General features: G+C 47.5%; 1 protein-coding gene across 1 annotated transcript in view; it reads left to right on the forward strand.

The window, feature by feature from the left end:
• WASF2 (WASP family member 2) overlaps positions 1-24285 on the forward strand; it is a 53596-nt gene that overhangs the window by 13908 nt on the left and 15403 nt on the right. Inside the window, exons 3-4 of the mRNA XM_060258197.1 lie at positions 10353-10506; positions 20479-20596. Of these exons, the coding sequence (XP_060114180.1) occupies positions 10353-10506; positions 20479-20596 (272 nt within the window). The remainder of the gene's footprint in view (positions 1-10352; positions 10507-20478; positions 20597-24285) is intronic.

The following is a 24285-nucleotide window of genomic DNA, read 5'->3' on the forward strand; positions in this document are numbered from 1 at the left end:
AATTAATGTATTAATTGGTTTTAAGGCTAATTTAATGTTTTATTAATGTATTGTTATTTTCTGTTTTGTTAGCCGCCCTGAGCCTGCTTTGGCGGGGGAGGGCGGGATACAAATAAAATTCTACTTACTTACTTACTATGGGTAAAGAAGCACAAGTTCTGGTTTACTGCATTCTGCAGAGTATTCGCTAGAATGAGCACATGACATCCTTAGCCCTTAAGATGTTTTATCCGCGTATTCCACCTTCCAGACAGTGCTTCCCTTTTTTTCAGGACCAGCATTCCAATGCAAGGCCTTACCCTTTGGGTGTGCATCATTTCTGAGGGTGTTGGCCAGTGCAGGGCCCCAGCCCCACCGCTTAAACACTGAGGCCAGGGCCCTGGCCCCACCACTTACCACCCCTGACTTCAGCTGCAGCTGAGAGGCTGTCTTCTCCCTGATCCGGCTTCCTGAGCTGCAGTTCGCTGGTGACCAAGGTCCTGGTAGTTCTAATAGCTGGTTTCGACAACCAAGAATCCACCTTTATCCTTATCTGGGTGATATTATCCACAGAGCCTAGGAAGCATCAGCTATGCAATCTCTTCAGATACACGGCCATCGTCTCACACCCGCCAGGGACATAGCCCACTTAGGGTCCGGGATTCAGACGAAGATGACCAAATGCGTTTTTACCTGCAAAGAAGCAGGAAGAATTGTTGGGAGAGGTGGAAGAAACCCAACAGAGATTGGTGGACCTCATGCACCGCTTGACAGTACTGGGGCTGAGGATGTTGTCCATAGATTTGATTCCATGCCGCCATTTACAGTGGACTCTTTTCACTGATTGCTTTTCAAAACATATTGAGGAACAAGTATGTGCTAGGGCAGGCGTGTCAAACATGTGGTCTGGGGGCCAACTCAGGCCCCCAAGCAACTGGCTGTCGTCTGCTTCCTTCTCCCTCCCTCTTGCTTCCTTCTGCATAACAGCTTGCTTTGCATGGCTTGCTCAATCGCACAGAAGCTACAGAGCAAAAGCTGTTTTCTTCACTGGCTGAGGCTCCTCCCTTGGGGAGGAAAGGGCAGAGGCAGAGCTTGCTTTGCCAGGCTCTCTCAATTGCACAACAAACTACTGAGCCAAGCCTCTCTTCCTTCTGTTGGCTGAGGCTCTTCCCCTCCTGGCCCCCTGGGGAAGGAAGGAAAGAGCGAGTGCTTCTTTTGCCCAGTTCCCTGGATCCAATGGGAGAAATACAAAGAAAGCACCTTTAAGACGAACAAGTGCTAATGTTTTAAGTTTTTCAAAAAATATATTTAATTGTGTTTGTCTGCGTCCTTTATAAAGTTATCTCTGCTACCTAATTTTTTTTTTTCTTAAGTAGGTACACGTATGGCCTGGCCTGACAAGATCTCATTTATGTCAAGATCTCATTTATGTCAGATCTGGCCCTCATAACAAATAAATTCAACACCCCTGTTCTAGGGCACACAGTCAATACTATGGCCAAGGCTGACAGCAATCAGCAAGGAGGAACCAGATTGATGGTGCTCCTACAGGAGTCCAAAATCCTGTTCTATTGGGCAGGGAATAATTTGGTAAATTGAACTAAAAATTGAACTCCTTTACAGTCTTACAAATCTCCAAGCCAGCTGGCTGAGCAGGAAGGATTTAGATTCAGGACAATGGAGTCTAAACAAAAAGGGCTTGCAAAATCACACTTCGTTTCAAGATCCATATCTTGGGTCTTTTTACAGCATTGAACTTTGCTTTCAAGCACACTCTGGTGATGGTGGCCATTTTGCGGTAGTGATCATTCAGCCGCTTCAACTGTGGCCTAGAAGAATGGCAATGGCAGATTTCTATCTGAGGGAGAAACTGACCTGTCCTTAATATTGGGCACAAGGGAGACTGCTGGGGAAACCGGCAAGGCCCACAGTCGGCTTGCCTCAGTGGCCACAGCCAACCCCTTGTTGCAAGGAAAAGCATATGTGAAAATAACACCGCTTAGTGAAGAATGTCCCAGGGCCTAAAGCCAATTCGATCCTTTTGGCTAATGACGGCAGCAGTTTTACAGCCACAAACACCTCATTGGAGGCAGCTCTTACGCAGGCACAACCAGTCTGGAGGACACGAAGCTTGGCTGTTCTGTCACATCACAGCATCTTGGAGCAGAGATCCAGGGAGCTCATTGTTCAGTCTGGAAGAACAAGGCTGCTACTTAGATGAACATATGAACATATGAAGCTGCCCTATACTGAATCAGACCCTCGGTCCATCAAAGTCAGTCTTGTCTTCTCAGACTGGCAGCGGCTCTCCAGGGTCTCAAGCTGAGGTTTTTCACACCTATTTGCCTGGACCCTTTTTTGGAGATGCCAGGGATTGAACCTGGGACCTTCTGCTTCCCAAGCAGATGCTCTACCACTGAGCCACCGTTCCTCCCCTGCTCTCCAGGGTCTCAAGCTGAGGTTTTTCACACCTATTTGCCTGGACCCTTTTTTGGAGATGCCGGGGATTGAATCTGGGACCTTCTGCTTCCCAAGCAGATGCTCTACCACTGAGCCACCATCCCTCCCCAAGCATATGAACATATGAAGCTGGCTTCTACTGAATCAGACCCTTGGTCCATTGAAGTCAGTATTGTCTTCTCAGACTGGCAGCGGCTCTCCAGGGTCTCAAGCTGAGGTTTTTCACACCTATTTGCCTGGACCTTTTTTTGGAGATGCCAGGGATCGAATCTGGGACCTTCTGCTTCCCAAGCAGATGCTCTACCCCTGAGCCACAGCCCCATTCATGGCTCTCCAGGGTCTCAAGCTGAGGTTTTTCACACCTATTTGCCTGGACCCTTTTTTGGAGATGCCAGGGATTGAACCTGGGACCTTCTGCTTCCCAAGCAGATGCTCTACCACTGAGCCACCGTCCCTCCCCAATGATGGCAGTGATGCCAGCAGGCAGACAATCAGTAAACAAACAAAACGGGTTTTTTTTCCATCTTCCTTCTCAGTTCATATTTATAATTAGACAGACCATGAGGATGGAGACTCAGAGCTACTGTCTTAGTGGTGCAGTGCCCAAAGGAAACCAAAGCCAGAGTGGCTGCAGCCTTATTCCTCCTCCCCCATCCCCCCCACCAAGAGGCAAAAGAACAGGGAGCAATAGATCTGAGGGGAGAGGTGTATACTGGCCCAATAAAGCAGGCCAGAAAAATCCTGTAATAGAAAAAAAGGGTGAAAAGCATTGGGCTGAGACCCAGATTCTTCTTCTGGCTCTGAGTCTGATAGCGGAGGGGAGGGTGGGTTTCTGTCAAACGATCAAGATGAGGAGGACGTTGAAATACCTCTGCAGAAAAAATAGGTCCCTTAAGGTCAAGGACTGCCAGTATCTCTTGTTGGAAACTCTCACTGCATTAGAGCACCAAGAGCCCCCTGCAGGCGAGGAGAAAAACCTCGCACGCCCTAATCAGAAAACCAGACCTAGTGGAAATAAATAATCCCACCCCCAACGCAGAAAGAACATTTCCATTCCTAGAGTTCTTTGAAAAGCAATTGAAATCTGAGCGGGTCAACCCTTTAGCAAACAGGCGCTACTCCAGGTTTATCAAGAAGTTGCATACTTTACCATTGTTTGTTAATGAGTTCTTGCGGATTCCATTGATGGGTGTTGCTATTACAGCCCTGCAGTCTTTTGCCCTGATATCAGAAGATGATCAAGGCATCAATCATGACAGCTTAGATTTTTAAAAGCAGATTTCTTACTGTGGAAATCTCATGTCACTATGACGGTCAAGCATCTGCAGCTACTTTCATCATATATATATGCAGGGCAGGACAAGATACTCCCAACTGCTATAGGAGTCCAGTAAGCGACTCAGGGAAGGGCCAACAGAATTCTTAAGGCAACCTCTTTCACAGCAGAAGCAGCCATTGGTCTCACTGATATTTTCAACCGGAGCCGTGTCTTCACCTGCCGTAACAAGAAGAACCTTTAGCTCCTGGCATGGCAAGTGGACTTCCATTCGAAGGCTGTTGTGATGCCACACCTTTCTTCAGGAGATAAGTTTATTTGGGGACAGCCTGAACAAAATCCTGGTGGAAACCAGGGACAATAGAAGGTGGACGTATGGAGGTCCTTCTGTTTGTTCCCAGTACAACTGGCCAAGATCCAAACAGGATCCAAGGAAGTCTTACCTGCAGTCAGTTGAGAGCTTTCCTTAGAAGGGGAGGTTTTAACTCCCCATTTGCCAGATAGCCCAGGAACAGATCAGAGAAAATTGTCTGGGATAGAAAGCACCCCAGAGCATGACATCTCCTTAATTCCAGTAGAAGGAAGACATCGAAGAAGTCTGGATCCAGTCTCAAGCAGTCCTCTGGACTGTGGAGTTGGTCACCAAAGGGTTGCGCAGCAGAATTTCCCAAGCCTTGACCGGAACGCTTCATTCCAAGAGACTAGAGAAATGCCTCAGGATCACCCATGATCAACATCTTCTTGCCATCAAGCCCGTGCCGCCTTGGGAGCAGGGATGTGGAGTTATTATTCTGTCTTCTTGTTGAGGAATTCTGTGCCAAGAAGAATTCCTCAACAAGTCCATCAAATCGGCATTTCTGAATGAAAACACTCTGATCCATTGCTGAATCCCTACAACCAGGAGAGTTCCTCATGCCCATACATTGTACTCATTCCAATTCTTCCATGGCACAGGAGCTATCTCCGCTTCTGTATTGGAGAAGACCTCTGTCAAGACACTGCACTAGCTCCCGGTTGAGTACCGGCTCAGGTTCAAGGTTCTAGTTTTGACTCAAAGGCCCTAAATGGTCAGGGACCAACATGCTTAAGAGTCTGCCTCTCTCGGTATGTTCCCCAGACAGTATTATGTTTAGGAGACCAACACCTACTGGAAATCCCTGGCCCAAAGAGCATCCAGCTGCCCTCAGCCAGAGCCAGGGCCTTCATGGTCCTAGCTCTGACTTGGTGGAGCTCTCTGCCTATTAAGATCGGGGGCCTGTTACAACTTTGCAGGGCATGCAAGGCAGAGATGTTCTGCCAAGCATAAGGTTGAGGAGAGCAGTGGTTTCTAACAGTGAGTAGTTTATCAGTTGCTTTTTCACTTTCTCCCCCTCGCCCCCATGCTAACATCGATTGGAGGTCATAAATTCTGTATTCTGGTGCCATGCAGATATCTGGTAGTTATGGTTTTGGTATTTTAGATTGTTTTAATGTTTTATTATTTTTATATTTTTGGATGACACCACCCTGAGCCCGCTCTGCTGGGATGGCAGAATAGAAGATAATGAAATTTTAAAAAAAATCAAGACATAGACGAGTTACTGGTCAGGTCCAGCCCCAGAGTCAAATCATTAGTGAATAAGAAGGTGACCATTCAATGTCTACAAAGTCATGGCTTTATCATGAACCTGCAGAAGAACTCACTTAATACAATAGCTAGAACTTCTTGGAATCATAATCAATGCAACAGCTAATTGCTTATTCCTGCAGGTCCTTAAAGCATGGAAAATTAGAGGGATGTCCAAATCCATGATCACGAGCAGATACATTTCTTTGATGACCATGACAAAATTTTGGGATCTACTAATATCATGCATAGACTCAATCCAGAGGGGATGACTACACACATGACAATTACAGCAACTGATAAGGCCTTTCCAGTTTCAAACCCAGTAAAGTTCAGCCTGCTATGGTGGACAACGAGCTCCAGCTTACTCCAAGGCAAGATATATTGGACATGACAGATATTTACAGGTGCAAGTTTATTAGGGTTCAGGGTTGGTGGTCCGAGCCAGAAATGAAACTGAACATCAGTGTTCTGGAGTTAAGGTCCATGGATCTTACATTAAGACAACTCCAGCCTCAGATAGTTCATTCTCACATCCTGATGAGGACAGACAACATATCAGCCAAAACATTCATAAACCGGGGGCGGGGGTTGTCCTGAGATCGTCCGTTCTGCCCAAGGAGGCAATAAAGGTAATTCACTGGACAGAGAAAAATCTGACTTCAGTTCAGGCTGAACACGTAAAAGGTCTTCAAACAATCAAGCAGAGTGGCTCAGCAGGCAAGTGATCAGTCAAGTGGTTCAAGAGGGAGGATGGTCCCTCAAGAGGAATGGGTTCCTGCAGATCACCAGGCACTTTGAGCTACCACACTTTGTGTCCCCAACAAATGATCAACTTGACAGATTTTACACAAGGTTCTTTCACCCTAGAGCAGGGGCAATGGATGCTCTCGATTCTCCGTGACCAAAGACCCTGTTACTTGCCTTTTTTCACCCATTCCAATTTCCCAAGGTGCTCAGGAAGATCAAAGAGCAACCAGTAGACACAATTCTAGTGGCCCTGTTCTGACCACGGAGGTCATGGATTTTGGCCCTATAAGAGATGTTGATGGTGCCTCCCTGGAAGTTACCAGCATCACCAGACATGCTATATCAGGGATCATTTGGTATCCACAATCGGGATGGTTGCACTTGGCCACATGGAGATTGAGAGGAGCAATTTCCTCTGCCTTAGGAACAAAGCTGATGTTACAGAGACCCCCTTGGCTTCCAGGAGTCAATCAACAATTAGAATTTATAATACATGGTGTAAGGCGTTTGATCCACTGAAACCACCACTTAACTCAGTCTTGCCATTCCTGCAAGTTGGAGTCATACAATGTTCAAAAACACCCACTCTCAAACGACAGATCACAACCTTGGCCATGATTGTACTCCCAAGTCAAAGGCAAAAGCTTCTCATAACATCCTCACAAGATATTTCCTTCAAGGCTTGGCTTTGAGAAACCCACCACAGTTTAACAGATTCCCTACATAGAAGCTAGATACAGCTCTCTCTGCACTTACCAAGCCATCATTTGAGCCTCACAGGGAAGTCTCATTGATATGGTTGAAGATGAACTCACCTCTTATGGCTATCACATCAACCAGAAGAGTCTCCACGCTAGGCTCGCTTTCAGTTAAACTTGAACTATGCATATTTCACAAGGAAAAGGTGATACTTGACCAGATCCTATCTTTATGCTCAAAGTCAATTCTGTCCTCCATAGAGTTCAAGGTATATGTCTTTCATCCTTCTGCCAAACCCAAAGCATCAAGGGAGAAGACATAGCACACCTCCAGTGTTAGAAGAACTCTCAAGACATATATTTTTCAAGCCAGCAACATTAGAAAAACCAATGTGGTATTCTTGTCCATATCTCTACTTAACACAGGAGAAAGGTTTTCCAAGTTGGCCATAAGTAGCATACTTAGAGCATGCCTAGTAGAGGCCATAAGATCCACAAGCTTCCTATCCCTGCTGGAATTACAGCCCGTTCAGTCAGGAGTGCTGTCGCCAATGCTGCATTCAAAAGGCAGGCAACAATTGAGGAAGTTTGCAAACAGCAACATGATGATCTCTCTCAACATTTATTAGGTACCGAAAGATCAGTACTTGTAATTTTGCAGATGCTCCTTTGGCAGAAGAGTATCACAACACATCCTAAGTGAAGATGATGATGACCCACCCCTAAACTGATGGCACTGCTCTGGGAGGTCCCTTCAAGATGTCTTCCACTTCAGACAGAGAACAGACCATTGGATACTTACTGTGAAGGGTTCTTGTCCTCTGAGAAAAGGAAGACATCTTGTCCCTCGCAGAGTCGTCATCAGACTAGTTACACAGCAAGTACACTTCTTCTCTCAATTGTATTATTTGCCTTTTTTTTTTTCTTATCTGTGTTTTGCTCTGGTTCTGTCCATGTGTTCTCTTTACTAGAGTTGACATTATTAGCTGCTTTTGGAGTTAACAAACTGAGGAGGGTGACTCCCACAGGCAAGAGACAGGAAGTAAAAAAAAATGTCCTGCTTCCCTGATTGGATGGTGGGAACCACCCCTTCAAGATGTCCTCCTTTCCTCAAAGGAGAAAGAGCCTTCATGGCAAGTTCTCCTGTTGGCCCTGAGAGAAGACTGCAGCTATTTTAAAAAAATGCAATGGGAACACTGGGTTGTATTGGCCCATATGACTCCATCTTTCTTTGTTTTTTGTCCTGAGTCTCTTGGGAGAGGACAGCATGAGCTGCTCTTAGGGGAACATTCTCACTCTCATGCTTGTTAGCAGAGCCTCATCTTCAAGGCCTGGGTTGTTTTTTCCCCCCAATGGAAACAAGGTGCGGGATGGCCTGGCTCATCCAAGTGTTTGGGATAGCTTAATTAGATATTCTTTGGGATTGCAGCTAGCATGTAGAGTATAAGACTTCCAGTTATGCTTTTTTTTCATGAGGGTTTAGCTAGCTCTGCTGCACATGGGTATGTATCGCGAGGGCAGCTGATTGGAGCTCAGCCCCGCATCTGCTTTGATAATGGTAATGGGTTTTTAAAGTTCTCTTTGTAAATAAACCTGGATCGCTCGTGTCAGTTCTTTAGGAACGTTGGCAAACCTTATGGAGTTCCTGACCAGGGTATGTAACACGGATTCAGGGAGAATTATGAACAAACATTTGTATACAAACTGATATCAGATCTGAAGTGTTGAAGAGTTGGGATGATCCCATCTTTTGCGAGGATCTTAAATTGTGCTCTGTTAAGCTTGGTGGGCTTGACTGAGCACTAGAGACTGGTAGAAATCAGCAGACTTTAACTATATTCAGACGTCAGAAGTTTTGGTTCATACGTGATGAACTCCAGACTGGTTTAGTCCCAAGTTAATGCGTTTCCTCGTGTATTTGATCCCAGTTTGTGGGAAAGAAACATAGTTCAGTTGGTTTTAGCGCCCAGGTTCCATGGTTGCAACAAGCAATTCTTCAGTTGGACAGTCTTCATTCTTGGTTCCCAATGGGAGAGGAGTGAGCGTGTGAGCCCAAGAATAACCTAGACTTGGGAGCTCATTATAGTTGAGTAGAAACAACAGATTAAACAAAATATATCCAATTTATCATACAGTGCCATTAAATTACAGATTTAAAAAACATAGGCCTTGAATTTGGCCTCTGAAAGTCACTGGATTAAGTGGCTGAATAGTGACATTCCAACAATTTCTTGGATTGCTGGTTGATGTATACGTGCACACCATGAAGAAGTGAACTGCCAAAATTAGATACAATTTACAATCATGCATTTTTGTGTGTGTGAGCATGAAAATCATGGAACAAGATCCATGACCTTAATAATGTCACTGTTTACCCACGTGGAATAAAATGGGAATCAATTGGTACCTGGCTTGGCTTAGTGTATCCACAGTTGTTCTTGGGGTGTATGTATGTATTTGTGATAACTGAAGAAGGCCCGTAGGGCCAAAATGCATTTGGTCTTGTTCACTATGATTGTAATCTTGTTTGTATATCGTCAGATTTGGGATATTCATATGTATTATGTATTGTACTTTGAATACTACTTCGTCCAGTGACTTTCCGTCTAGAAACTAAATTCAAGGTCTGTGTTTTTAAATTTGTATTTTAAGTGCACTGTGCAGTTGATTTATTTCATTTTAATATTGTTTCTGCTCAGTCTTCATGTTACTTAAATCCGTTTTTGGTCTGGGTTTCTTCCCCCTCTTTTGGGGTGAGAGGGGTTCAGTTTGAACAAATTTTCATTTATTTCAGGTTTTCACGGCTGGTAACATCATTAGGGTTTGTAGAATCTTTCGGGCTCAAGTGCCGTGTTCTACTGGAGAAAGTTTTTCTTCCAGACGTTTCGTTCTCGGCTGCAGAGAACATCCTCAGTGGCGTTGCAGCCGGAGCTCTCCAGCAGCCCTGGCCCCACTCAATGCACAGCAGCCAAGAAGGTCAGAGCGCCTGCTCCGGCTGCAGCGCCACTGAGGATGTTCTCCGCAGCTGAGAACGAAACGTCTGGAAGGAAAACTTTCTCCAGTAGAACACGGCACTTGAGCCCGAAAGATTCTACAAACCCTAATAAAAATTTTCATTTGTTTGTGATGTCTGAAAATAGATTTCATACCAACCATAGTTCTCAGTTCCTGTTATAAGTAAACGTTTTTAAAATACTTAGTTATTATTTAACACTGTTTGATCAGTTATTTGACCAAAGTATGTGCCAGTTCTGCATGAAGCTTTCTGAAATCTGATGGCTACCCTCTTTGAGCAAGGTGGCGGAGGAGTCTGCTTTCTGTTTCCCTGGTTGTTGTTTTTTTTAAACAAATTATTCCAAGGCAGTCTGGTTCATTAGTACCCAGTTGAGCAGCTAAACCTAACAAGGTTTCAAATGCAGCTGCAGATGATACTGTGAAAAAAGTTTCTTAAAAGGCTTCCTTCAGGAGGCAACTAAAGAATTTATACCATTATCAGAGTACATTGAAGACAGTCACTGAACAAAGAGTAACCTTGTTTGTGTTTGAGATCAAGCGTCAGTTTACTTTCTTCTTTTTTCCTTAGTGTCCCTGCAAGGTATTAACACAAGGAAAGCCTTCAAAAGCTCCACAACTCAGGACCAAAAGCTCTTTGACAGAGACTCTCTCCCAGTGCCTGTCCTTGAAACATACAGCGTTTGCAATACACCACCACCTCTTAACATTCTCTCCTGTTACAGGTAATGTGTATTCAGAACTGAGCAGGGAAGGTTGCCCAGATGATTGATAAGGTCATGAACTTGCATTGAAACCGTCTTCCTCCCCAAAGGCAGCAGAGTAACTCAGCTAGTCCGTAAGAGAGCCTCCTGAATGATCAAGGGATTGGCACATCCTCCCTACGTAGAAAGGCTATGTGTTTGGGTCTTTTAATTTGAGGACAATGTGATGGAGAAAGGCAGGGAAGACAACACAATACAGGACATGTAAAGTTCTGGACTCTTAAGGAGAAAGCAGACTGGGAAACACTTTTTCTCCAGCGGTATTAGAACTTGGTATAACTCAGTGAATTTTACAGTTTATTCGGGGCAGACGAAGTACTTTTTCACACCATGTATAAATTAGCTGTTAAAATGGCAGTTGGGTGTTTGCGTAACAGACCAATCTCTGGCTAAAGGAAGCTCCATGTTTGGGGTAGTGATCACATGAGCTTCCAGAGGTGCAAAGCTAATACTGGAAATGGAATGCTGGCTTGGATAGACCTTGGTCTCAATTCTCTAGAGTGGATTGACATCTAGAGATGGGCACAAACTGGGAAAACCCTGTTCGAGTTCAGGATGTGTGGTGAACTCAGCTGCTCTGCCAAGCCGAACTGGTTTAGGAAGTTCAGAATGCAGGTGTGGTCCTAGAGACTTCAAAATCTCACAGTATCTCCAGCTGACTCTCCTCTGTCTTCCCACCAAATTTGGTGAAGATTGGACTTGGGGGGGGATCCAAGTTATGGATCCCCAAACAAGGTGCCCCAGGGAAAGTGCTTTTGGGGAACATGTCGAGTGTGGGTCTTGGAGTGCATAGAACAGACCCTGTGTGATCTAGAAGCATTATACTCATGACACACCTCCCTGGGATGCTCACTACGTGCCCTGCAAATTACGTGTTCATTGGACTTTTGGGGGGGAGGAGGGTTTGAGTTATGGACACCCAAAAAAGATGTCTCCAGGCTCAGGTTCTGGTTTGTATAGAATCGGTCCCGTGCAAGCTGAGGCATCAAACTCATGGTAGACATCCCCTGGATGCCCCCCCCCCCCATGCCCTGACTTGGGGAGGGGGTACGTTCCAAGTTACAGCTGCCCAAAGAAGGTGGCAGGAACGGACAGTACAAACCCTAGTAGAGGGGATGCCTCAAGCTTGCAGCAGACCTCTCTGGAATGGGACACACCCTCTCCCCGTAGTATGTGGGAGAGAACTATTGCTGGCACTGTTGAGGATGAACATGTACTTGGCTGGGCCCATTCTGGGAACTCCCTGCATAATAAGCGGCTGTAGTGCATTGCAGGGCAAGGCAGAGCCAACCCTCCCACCCTGCCTGGGGCCCGAGAGCCACCTTGCATGGTTGTAGGTGGCTATGTCTCCCTGGGCCCACCTTCCCTCTACTGACGGACAATATGATTATGGAGAGCAGCAGCTCTCATGCCCTGCCCGAGACCCTGGAGCCACCCACATAGTTGTGGGTGCCTGGGTTTCCTGGGGCCCAAACAAAGGAGGGTGCTCTGTGGACAAAATATGCGATTACAGAACAGGACCAATTCTTTTGCCCCTACCCAGGGCCCGGGAGCCACTTTCATGGTTGCGGGTTGCTGTATCTTCATGGGGCCGTCTCTCTGTAAAGAAGGCTTTCACAGACATTTAGTATCCACTCCTTGCCCCCTTTTTTTGCAGGCAGCTGCAGCCAGCCATCTATGACGGGTGGGGAACGTCCGTCCCGAGGGCCGTAAGTGGCCCTCGAGATCACTTGGACTGGCCCTCAGGGATTGCTGGGCTGAGCTGAGCCACGTGGCGGCCTCCCTGGGGTCTGGCTGACTGGTGAGGATTGTGGGGCGGGAGGGGGGGCAATTGCACTGTGCAGCAGCCTCCCTGGGGCCTGGGTGGCCAGCCAGGATCGTTGTGGGGCCTGGAAAAGTCATTGTCACAGTTCAGGTAAGTTTCCCCCTCATTTCTTTATTTCCCTTTCTTCACCACTTTCTTTGTTTCCCTTTCTCCCCCCCCCCCCCATTTCTTTGTTTCCCTTAATTCCCCTTTCTTCCTCTACTTTCTTTCTTTCCCGTTCTTTCCATTTCTCCCCCCCCCCCCTATTTCTTTATTTCCCTCCCTCTCTAAGTCTCTCTCTCAGTGGAGCCTGAGTGGTGGGCATTGTGAAGGACTGCTGCTGGGGTATGTGGGTGTCTTTAAAGGTCTGCTGGGAGCAGCTGCGGTTTTCGCATGGAGGAGGGGTGCAGGGGTGGGGGGCGGGAGCCAGCTGCCACCACTTTGATTTGCACTTGATTATCCCAGATGAGGTGGCCTAGAATGCTAATGAGTGTGTGACCTAATATGCTAATATTAGGGGATGTGGTCTAATATCCTAATGAGTTCCTGCTGACCTTTGTTTTTGTTTTTAACAAAAAGAGCATTTGCCTAGAGCGCCAGGCAGGGATGTGTGTGCGCCAGCCAAATTGGGCTCTCCCCACATGCCTTCAAATTAAAAAAAAAAATTATTTGCATTAATTTTGCCAGCCTGAATTGTTTTCCCCTCAGCGGAGCACTGTTTTTTTAAGTTGATAATTTTGTATGACCCTCGAATGATGTTATAAATATCCAAATGGCCCTTGGCAGAGAAAAGGTCCCCCACCCCTGATATGTGAGAAAACCTGAGGGTGCCATGCCACCATAATAGGTTATACACATGAACCGCATGTTCTTGACCGCAGTCCAATAATTGGGCCTGTTAAGTGCCCTGTCCACGAATGGTGCAGGTTGCTGGTGGCCAGGAGTCACTCCTTACACAAGAGAGTGGCCCAAAGGGAGCAAAGAGACTAATGGGGGGGGGGGTGCGGGTGGAAAGGAAACAAAAAGACCACCCAGATTTCAGGACATGTCCCTCATGAAGATCTTGGTCATGGCAATCACATTGACATGGGGGATGGTGACAACAGTCAAACTCTGTGCCCTAGTTGCACTTCTACACCAACTAACAACCAAAGCCCAGGGACAGTAAGAGAGAGTATTGAATGGTGGGAAGTTGGATTTGGCTCCTGTGCTCACCTAGCCTGTAGGATGAGTGTGAAGGGTGTCTAAAAGCCCTGGTGCATGTGAAGCGACACCCACATGTGCCCCACCATGCCCTCTGTTCCATCACCTTGCCAGCATGGAGATGGAGCCAGGGAATGCGCGAAGGCCCTATCAGGCTCCCATTTAGAGGAGGAGACATCAAGCAAAGGAGCCAGCAGTGCCTCTTCATGATGTGCCGGATCGAAACCAAGTCCATCAAGGACAACCACCCCACAGCATCCCTCAACAACTGATGGTTCAAGTCACGTCAAGTGCTGATAAGGGTGGGTGTCTCACAACAGAGGACCCGTCAGGTCTGGAATATACCTTGTGCAGCAGCATAATCACGTGTCTCACACAGTCAGGGATCTGGGCCTACTTAGGCTCACACCGCAGGAAGATTTAGCTGTGCCCCTTAATCACATTGCTAGCAGGGAGACTTGAAAGCCCATGGTGTCTCCCGACAGAGGACCCATAGGGTCTGGAACATACGCTGTCCATTGTCAGGACCTGGTCTTACACTCAGTCAGAGGGACCTGGACCTAGAAGGCATTAACCTCAGGAGGATTTGGCCATGCCTGTAATTACGTTGCCAACAGGCAGACTGAAAGGCTGTTCCTGCCTCCAGAGGACTCTGGTCAGCAACATATCTGACAACCCTGTACAACATTGTGGATCCACAGTGTCATACTTGGCCTTTACTGAGCTCTGCTTTGAAGACACCCTGGGAGGGAATTGGCCGTGCCCTATAATCCCATAACCCACAGGCAGATGGAAAGGCCATGCTGGCTCTGGATGGAAGGCCCGTTGGGTTTTTGGCATTATGACAACCCAGTACAACAGTCTGGATCCACAGCCTGGTAACTGGATTCTGGAGGACCATGATGATTCTCAAAAACCCCCAAAGTCTGGCAATACATGTTTTTTAATAATGAAAAATTAGACATGAAGCAATGAAGAAAAGATAGGGGGAAAAAATAAAATAGACGTGAAAATCTAGTGCATATATAAATAAATCTTACGCAGCCAACTAAGTTCTGATTGACAGTTGTAACGAATAGATTACTGTAGTGTTGTGAACATATGAACATATGAAGCTGCCTTATACTGAATCAGACCCTCGGTCCATCAAAGTCAGTATTGTCTTCTCAGACTGGCAGCGGCTCTCCAGGGTCTCAAGCTGAGGTTTTTCACACCTATTTGCCTGGACCCTTTTTTGGAGATACCAGGGATTGAACCTGGGACCTTCTGCTTCCCAAGCAGATGCTCTACCACTGAGCCACCGTCCCTCCTACATATGAAGCTGCCTTATACTGAATCAGACCCTCGGTCCATCAAAATCAGTATTGTCTTCTCAGACTGGCAGCGGCTCTCCAGGGTCTCAAGCTGAGGTTTTTCACACCTCTTTGCCTGGACCCTTTTTTGGAGATGCCAGGGATTGAACCTGGGACCTTCTGCTTCCCAAGCAGATGCTCTACCACTGAGCCACCATCCCTCACCGTCCCTCGTGGCTTGTGTGGGAAATAAATCTTGTAGACTAAATAGATAACCACAAATTCTTGTCTGTGTTCATGCCTAGGCTTATGTCTATGTTAATGTAAGATGATCGTCTATATCCTTTGTATAATTGTAATTGTAGAACGAAGTTTGAGTCCAGTGGCATCTTTAAGACCAACAAGGTTTTATTCACTTCATCAGATGCTTGCGCGCAAAAGCTGATACTGTGAATAAAACGTCGTTGGTCTTAGTGCTGCTGGACTCAGACTTTGTCTGCTGCTTCAGACCAACACAGCTAACCCAGCCTGAATCTGTAGTATTTCTAGAAAACAATACATTTTTTTTTTTATTGGGAAAAGATTTAAAACCCCCAAAGGATTTGGCCGTGTCCTGCGATCACCTTCCCAGGTCACTCCGTACAGAAAACCACGCTGGAACATATGACTGGACTCTCCAGTGGTGTAGATTCATCACAGTTGTGGACCCGGACTTAGATGGACACTGTTTTCAAAGCACCATGGAAGGATGGCCCAACACCTGTGGACAGTGGTCACCTTGCCAGTGGGGAGAGTGAGGGGACAACTGATTCTGTGGTGGAGCCCATGAACAACACGCATGAAATGTTACTTGGCCAGTCTCAGCCAGTGAGGGCAGTGACTGAATGAGCACTCATCCTCATTCCTCACAGTCGTCATCAATGTGTGAGAGAGAAACTATAACGAAGGGAAGGACCCCCAAACACCTGGAGCCGTGGAACAAGGGGGAAGAAGGAAGACCCTCCTCAGAGAGTGAGCAAGAGATGTTGGCTTTTGAGGCCTGGATGGGTACAGTGGGGATGATCTCACCTGTACTAGCACCAAAACAGTGCCTGGATGAAAAGGTTGGCCAACCAGCCACCAGTCACCTGACGGCAGAGTGAGCGAGAGGTGATTTTATGAATTTGACTCCACCCCACCCACCTATTAGAAGGGAAGCCTTAGAGATTTCTTGTCCCGCAATCCCCTCCCTCTTACATTTGGGTCTTTCTCTTGGCTGCTAGGCAGGAAAGAAAGGATGTGGCCCATCACATGTAGAACTGCTGCTGAACAATGAACCCCTTGAAGTTGGATTTGATGGACCCTGCACTGAAGTCACCTTGGCTGTAATAGGAGTGAAATAGGGCTGGACCGAGCCATTTAACAAAGAGGAGGTCCACAGAGCATGGGACAAGGGGAGGGGAAGAAGGAAGACATTTCTAAACTAGGATCTTGGGCACACCCCCTGTCCCCATGCAGTCAGCCTATCTGTGTCACCTTGGCAGCAGAGAGGGAGTGAAAGGGAATGACTAGGAGCCATGGGATGATGTTGGTAAGAATGAGGATGAAGACCTGCCAAACCCTAAACGCAACCAAGGCCCTGGGGGAAAAAGTTGTCTGGCTGTCATCTTGACAGTAGAATGAGTGAAGCGTGTTTGGTGATGCAATTCCACCCCCCCAACATCACCAGAGACCACCCCATGACAGTGTCAAAAAAAGGCCTTGCGCCAAGTAAGCAGCACCTTCTCAGCCGAGTGTGAGACAGGCAATGGCTGCATCCACCATGTTAGTGGTGCAAGTGGGAGGAAGAGGAAGGTCCTGACTTAATAAAGGGGAGGCCATTTTGAAGGAGGAGAGCCACCAAAAGCTGAAGCAAGCAACGGGTGAATGGGGATGGCTTGAGACTCAGTGCCCATCCAATAAAACAACCACCCAAAGATGACCCATTCTGCAGCCACCTTTGAGAAAGCAGATCACAGCCAGAAGGTGTGGCTACGTATTGAATGAAAAACATCGGATTTCCTGAACAGTTGGCTTGGCTTGCGTATGTGTCCTGCTATCTTCTCATACACTTGCGGGCTCATAGTCCTCCTGAAAGGGATGGTGCACCAAGCAGCCACATGGTGCATCAGCTAGTGAAAGGCCACATCCTCCATGAAGTGGAATGGTTAGCCATCCATGGCAGTTATCGTGCCGATAAGGCGAGTGATTTTTTTTTTCCCTGAGCCTGTCCCTCTTTCCCAGAACTAGCTGTGTTCCTGTGGACATGACCTGGTGGAGGGCCCAACCGAACTGCCTTTTTGAGTGACCTCATCTCCTGCCTCCCCCTGCTGAGTGGAAATGGGCCTCTTCCGCCTCCCAATAGTGGCCAACGCTTCTTCCTCTGGCGGAGACAAAATGGGGTGTTCTCTTTGCAGTTGCTCCTTGAGAATGGTGGTGGCCATGTGTTGTGGAATCTGACTCATCTAGACTTGGGTGCAGCACACTTGGTGCCCCACCATGTATGCATCACTGTCCAGGGTGCTGAAGTGTTTCCATGTGACAGAGTGGAACCATCTCCCCACTCCCGGGCCGCTGCCCATGGTTGGAGTGGAGGGGGAGACAGCTGCTTCCTGGTGTTGAGCCAGGGAGTGCTAAATGGGAGTGTTCTGATGGAAGCACAAGCAGCAGGGAGTCGGGAATCTTGGGATGTGGAAGAGGAAAATGCATCACCACCCTTCTAAATCACCATCATTACTATCCTCCCTTCCAGTTTTGTGCTGCAGCTCATATGGCAATGCTGAAAACTCTCAAGTGACAGTCGAGAGCCCCATGGGCATAGCAGGGGAAGTGGAGGCCGAGCCCCCCAATGATATGCTGGGGAAGGGAGGTTATATTCACCACCTATCACCACTTGGCACAGAGGAAAGTTATAGCATCCTCTCGCGGCCACAAACATGACCCTTTCCACCCCCTCTCATGGTACTCAAGCACCCAACCTAACCGCAGCCTAGGTGGGTCAGTTGCCATGGAGGGGAAAAGGCAGGCAGAGTAGCAGGCAGATAGGCACAAATTAATGCCCCCCCCCCAAGGAGAAGCAAGTCAGTTGAGTCAAGGTTTAAAACTAGGCATGGGGAGCTGAGTACTAAAATCACCCCAGGTCCTGAGAGCGGAACGAGTCCGCCAAGGCAGGCTGACAAACAGATCACCCCCCCCCAGGAGTAGCAGGTTGGGGGGTGTGGTTCAAATAGAGAGCTAGGAGTAATGGGAAGTCATCCTAGTAACTCTCACACACACGTCACTCCCCAAGGAAAAGCAGGTCAGTGGGGAGGGGGTTCAAATGGAGAGTAGGGAGTAAAGGGAAGTCACCTCTGTAGTTCTGGAAAAAGTCCTCCAAGGTAGGCTGGGTGCAGAGAGGCAGGGCAAGAAACAGATCACCTCCCTCCCCCCCAAGGTGAAGCTGGGCAGGAAGGGTTTCAAATGGAGAGCAGTAAGGTTAGTGAGCAGTAAAGACAAACACAGATCACCCCAAAACAAAAATCACTCCAGTGTGGGGGGTGATAAAATGGCAGGTAACAATGTTGAAGCTCCCCCCCAAAAGCAGCTGGGCAAAAACCCCAAAGAGCAGTCCCTCAGGTTACTGCAACCCCAAGCGGGGGGGGGGGGGTAGGTGGGTGGGGGTGAAAAGAAAAAGGAAAGGGAACCACTAAGGCAGCGGGCTGGAAAATCCTACTGAACAAAAATGCTTTCTCTGTGGAAGAGGAATTCAATCCAGATTTTTCCACCATTCTCAGCAAACAAAAACCAAATCGCAATACAGAGGAACACATGGCAAAGCAAAGCTCCCCCCCCCCCCCCCCGGTCCCTGACTGACTTAAGCAATCCCACCACCACCGCCACACCCGGCTGCAAAGCTCTTTTGCGAGTGCACCCCCTCCATCCAAAACCACAATGCCAACACAGGGAATGTGCGCTCATCCAACACTTTTATGGATTTTAATCCTATTGCAATGACTGGGAATTTGTTATTGGCAGGCAGCAGGACCTGTCAAGCTTTGGAGGATGGATCCCTGTTTGTGTTTCCAAGACTGGAAAACACCATTCTGACTGTTGTCTAGCATTGTTGCACCAGAATTTCTGGATGGGTTTCATTTTTTGAGCCATGCTTGAAAGCTTGGAGAAATCTTCAGAGCACGTGTGTGCCAAACGTTGCCTCCTGAGCCCGGATCTGGCCACAATTTGGCACAAATTTTGCCTCACCGCACGAGTTGTATGTCGGCCACCACCTTGGGCCTGGGGGGCTTGATTCCCCTGACGAAGCTGCTTAGGCAATCGCATCCTTCTAGAACAGGGGCGGCCAACGGTAGCTCTCCAGATGTTTTCCCCCTACAACTCCCATCGGCCCCAGCCATCGGCCATGCTGACCGGGGCTGATGGGAGTTGTAGGCCAAAAACATCTGGAGAGCTACTGTTGGCCGCCTCTGTTTTAGAAGGAACAAAGAGGTCCATGCTGAGGGCTCTGCAAGAACTTCTTGTTCAGTGAAGAGTGGAGCACCTGCTTTCTGGAGTGTGTCTTGACTTTAATGTAAGCAAGCTCTGGAGCTTGGCTTAAAGTAGTGCGGGAGCAGCTGATGTTTTTAGCCCAGCAGGTGCCACCTCACTTTTTCAAACGACATCCCCCCCCCACCCTTCCGGGGTCTCTGAGTCGCCACAGAGAGCCTTCAAAGTACCCTGTGATTTCCAGACAGGAGGTAAAGAAGCAGCACGTGACTCTGCCAGCCCATTACCACTTGCCGCACTGAATTGTGAGGGCATGGCCCAACACTCCTCCTCCCCCTAGGAAATTAGAAAGGTGTCTTGTTGCTTCCTATCAGCTGGGCACGCTTCTCCATCAGAGCCCTTAGAGGGAGGGAGCTCTGTGTGACATGCGGGTCTCCAATTGGCTACCCATACCGTACTTGGATTATTTGAAACTTCTGTGTGAAAATTATGCAAATCGTTGTGGATGGGAAACCATCCGTTTGGTTACTTTGATATGCTTTGTGCAGCAGTGCTTTCTGCAGTCCGAATCGCTTCATAAATTTGTCGCTGCGAATACAGCACATTGTCTTGTTTTTTCATGCACTTGCCTGTGTAATCTTACTCCTTTTTTGTGCAATTTACAGTGCATATATTTGCATGTAGATTTGCCCGAAGTAGGTACAGGCTGCTGTCTGTTGGTTCCCCTGCACCGGGTCTCAGGAGACTGACTCAGCCCAGGGCAGAATTTGGTGGTGCAACCAGCAGGCTTCCTTTTGTTAACATCTGGCTGTGTCGCATCATCCTGGAGTATAGCAGGCAGACCGCTGAGGGAAGCTTAGGAATGCAAATGTTTCCTTGGCCCACATTCATAAGCATTGTTTGAACACATAATAATTAGAGGTAGTTGGAAGCACTAGCATTTCACCTCACAGAGGATGAACATGTCGTATTGGTTTCTATATCTTGGAGGCAGAGCCGGTACTGTTATTGTGAGATGGAAAATGCCAGTCCTCTCTCAGCTCCTTCCAGAGTTGGGGATGGGTAGATGAGATCTTCATTTAGGGTCTGTAGTGGTTACACCTGGTCTTCACTGTGTGTGCGTGTCCTTTTTCCTAGGGATGATGGCAAAGAAGCACTTAAATTCTACACAGACCCGTCTTACTTCTTTGATCTCTGGAAGGAGAAAATGCTGCAGGATACCAAGGATATCATGAAAGAAAAGCGGAAGCATCGGGTGAGAGGAGGGGCATTTCTTGCTTACTGGGTTTTTTAAAAACTTGAACAGGCTCGGGGGGGAGGGAATATAAAACAACTATTGTCTGAATCTTTTTTTTCCTAAGCAGAGGGCAGAGAAACTTGCCAGAGAACTAGTTGGAGTACTCATGATTTCTGATTAAGTAGGGGAAATTTGATTGAACGCAGTTGTGCTTGCTCCCGAGTAAGCAGCTGTAGGGTTGGGCTGCAAACCGTTTACTTTGAAGAAAAATCTGGGTTATGCACAGACATACTCTCATATAATAATTCAGGCAAACTTGGGAAAGGTGAAATAGATTAGGGCCAAAATTTTGGTTGGAAGCCGCAAGTGCGCGTGCATTTAAAATCTAACCAACCCCTTTTTAAAAGCAGCTCATGTATTTTCCATGCTTTATTGCTTTTAGTCTCTGTGATGGACCAGAACTTTGAAAATATCCATTAAATGCTGCTCGTGGGGGCGGGGGGGGGAGGGGGAAATGGACTGTGAGGAATAAGGGTCCTCAGCAGAATGGTGGGGGGGGGGACTGGTAGAAATAGCCAATGTAGTAGAAGAAGAAGAAGAATTGCAGATTTATATCCCGCCCTTCTCCCTGAATCAGAGACTCAGAGCGGCTTACAATCTCCTATATCTTCTCCCCCAACAACAGACACCCTGTGAGGTGGGTGGGGCTGAGAGGGCTCCCACAGCAGCTGCCCTTTCAAGGACAACCTCTGCCAGAGCTCTGGCTGACCCAAGGCCATTCCAGCAGCTGCAAGTGGAGGAGTGGGGAATCAAACCCGGTTCTCCCAGATAAAAGTCCACGCACTTAACCACTACACCAAACTGGCTCTAAATGTAGTGAGGGATCTGACACTTGTTTTTGCATATTTGTGTGATATGCCAGGGTATGTAGTACTATGCGATTCTTTTGGCTGTGAGCTTTTGTGAAATGTGGCTCTCTGCAATCTATGGAGTGAGTGCTGCTGTCCCAATGGTATGATGATGTTCCGGCCTCACCTGGGTTTGGAGGGAGCTTGGGTGGCCTGTTGACTCACTGCTGCTTTTCTGCATCCTTCTGGGATGTCCTGTGAAATATTGGTGATATTTGGGACAAGTTCCTGCTTCTCCATAGCTGGATGGGGGAGGAGTGTTGGACACAGCAGTGGAAAATGGCATTGGAGTGATCTGTCCATTGGGTCTGGCTAAATGAAGCCCTGAGCAGTACTTTCCTTTCCAGCATTCAGAGGGCTACCTTGCTTCCTGTTGACATGAAATCATTGTGTAGCAAGCTTGATATATCTAGTCTCTGAGATTTAGTGCAAGGTGGTAGCTCTGGCAGCAGGGTGGTATGGTTTCCCTGGCATAAAGTGCATCGTCTTTCTTGCTTCCGTTTAAAGTGCTGCTCTGAGTAATGTACTAGTCAGACCCTAGGAAAACACCTTCTTTCAATACTGTGAGGCTAGCTTTAGCCCGTCTTTATGGGCAGGTGTCAAGACCCTAGGAAAACACCTTCTTTCAGTACTGTGAGGCTAGCTTTAGCCCGTCTTTATGGGCAGGTGTCAAGACCCTAGGAAAACACCTTCTTTCAATACTGTGAGGCTAGCTTTAGCCCGTCTTTATGGGCAGGTGTCAAGACCCTAGGAAAACACCTTCTTTCAGTACTGTGAGGCTAGCTCTAGCCCGTCTTTATGGGCAGGTGTCAAGACCCTAGGAAAACACCTTCTTTCAATACTGTGAGGCTAGCTTTAGCCCATCTTTATGGGCAGGTGTCAAGACCCTAGGAAAACACCTTCTTTCAATACTGTGAGGCTAGCTTTAGCCCGTCTTTATGGGCAGGTGTCAAGACCCTAGGAAAACACCTTCTTTCAGTACTGTGAGGCTAGCTTTAGCCCGTCTTTATGGGCAGGTGTCAAGACCCTAGGAAAACACCTCCTTTCAATACTGTGAGGCTAGCTTTAGCCCGTCTTTATGGGCAGGTGTCAAGACCCTAGGAAAACACCTTCTTCCAATACTGTGAGGCTAGCTTTAGCCCGTCTTTATGGGCAGGTGTCAAGACCCTAGGAAAACACCTCCTTTCAATACTGTGAGGCTAGCTTTAGCCCGTCTTTATGGGCAGGTGTCAAGACCCTAGGAAAACACCTCCTTTCAATACTGTGAGGCTAGCTTTAGCCCGTCTTTATGGGCAGGTGTCAAGACCCTAGGAAAACACCTTCTTCCAATACTGTGAGGCTAGCTTTAGCCCGTCTTTATGGGCAGGTGTCAAGACCCTAGGAAAACACCTCCTTTCAATACTGTGAGGCTAGCTTTAGCCCGTCTTTATGGGCAGGTGTCAAGACCCTAGGAAAACACCTTCTTCCAATACTGTGAGGCTAGCTTTAGCCCGTCTTTATGGGCAGGTGTCAAGACCCTAGGAAAACACCTTCTTTCAATACTGTGAGGCTAGCTTTAGCCCGTCTTTATGGGCAGGTGTCAAGACCCTAGGAAAACACCTTCTTCCAATACTGTGAGGCTAGCTTTAGCCCGTCTTTATGGGCAGGTGTCAAGACCCTAGGAAAACACCTTCTTTCAATACTGTGAGGCTAGCTTTAGCCCGTCTTTATGGGCAGGTGTCAAGACCCTAGGAAAACACCTTCTTTCAATACTGTGAGGCTAGCTTTAGCCCGTCTTTATGGGCAGGTGTCAAGACCCTAGGAAAACACCTTCTTCCAATACTGTGAGGCTAGCTTTAGCCCGTCTTTATGGGCAGGTGTCAAGACCCTAGGAAAACACCTTCTTCCAATACTGTGAGGCTAGCTTTAGCCCGTCTTTATGGGCAGGTGTCAAGACCCTAGGAAAACACCTCCTTTCAATACTGTGAGGCTAGCTTTAGCCCGTCTTTATGGGCAGGTGTCAAGACCCTAGGAAAACACCTCCTTTCAATACTGTGAGGCTAGCTTTAGCCCGTCTTTATGGGCAGGTGTCAAGACCCTAGGAAAACACCTTCTTCCAATACTGTGAGGCTAGCTTTAGCCCGTCTTTATGGGCAGGTGTCAAGACCCTAGGAAAACACCTCCTTTCAATACTGTGAGGCTAGCTTTAGCCCGTCTTTATGGGCAGGTGTCAAGACCCTAGGAAAACACCTTCTTCCAATACTGTGAGGCTAGCTTTAGCCCGTCTTTATGGGCAGGTGTCAAGACCCTAGGAAAACACCTTCTTTCAATACTGTGAGGCTAGCTTTAGCCCGTCTTTATGGGCAGGTGTCAAGACCCTAGGAAAACACCTTCTTCCAATACTGTGAGGCTAGCTTTAGCCCGTCTTTATGGGCAGGTGTCAAGACCCTAGGAAAACACCTTCTTTCAATACTGTGAGGCTAGCTTTAGCCCGTCTTTATGGGCAGGTGTCAAGACCCTAGGAAAACACCTTCTTTCAATACTGTGAGGCTAGCTTTAGCCCGTCTTTATGGGCAGGTGTCAAGACCCTAGGAAAACACCTTCTTCCAATACTGTGAGGCTAGCTTTAGCCCGTCTTTATGGGCAGGTGTCAAGACCCTAGGAAAACACCTTCTTTCAATACTGTGAGGCTAGCTTTAGCCCGTCTTTATGGGCAGGTGTCAAGACCCTAGGAAAACACCTTCTTTCAATACTGTGAGGCTAGCTTTAGCCCGTCTTTATGGGCAGGTGTCAAGACCCTAGGAAAACACCTTCTTTCAA

Source organism: Heteronotia binoei, chromosome 17 (genome assembly GCF_032191835.1).
Source record: "Heteronotia binoei isolate CCM8104 ecotype False Entrance Well chromosome 17, APGP_CSIRO_Hbin_v1, whole genome shotgun sequence".
Lineage (NCBI taxonomy): Eukaryota > Metazoa > Chordata > Lepidosauria > Squamata > Gekkonidae > Heteronotia > Heteronotia binoei.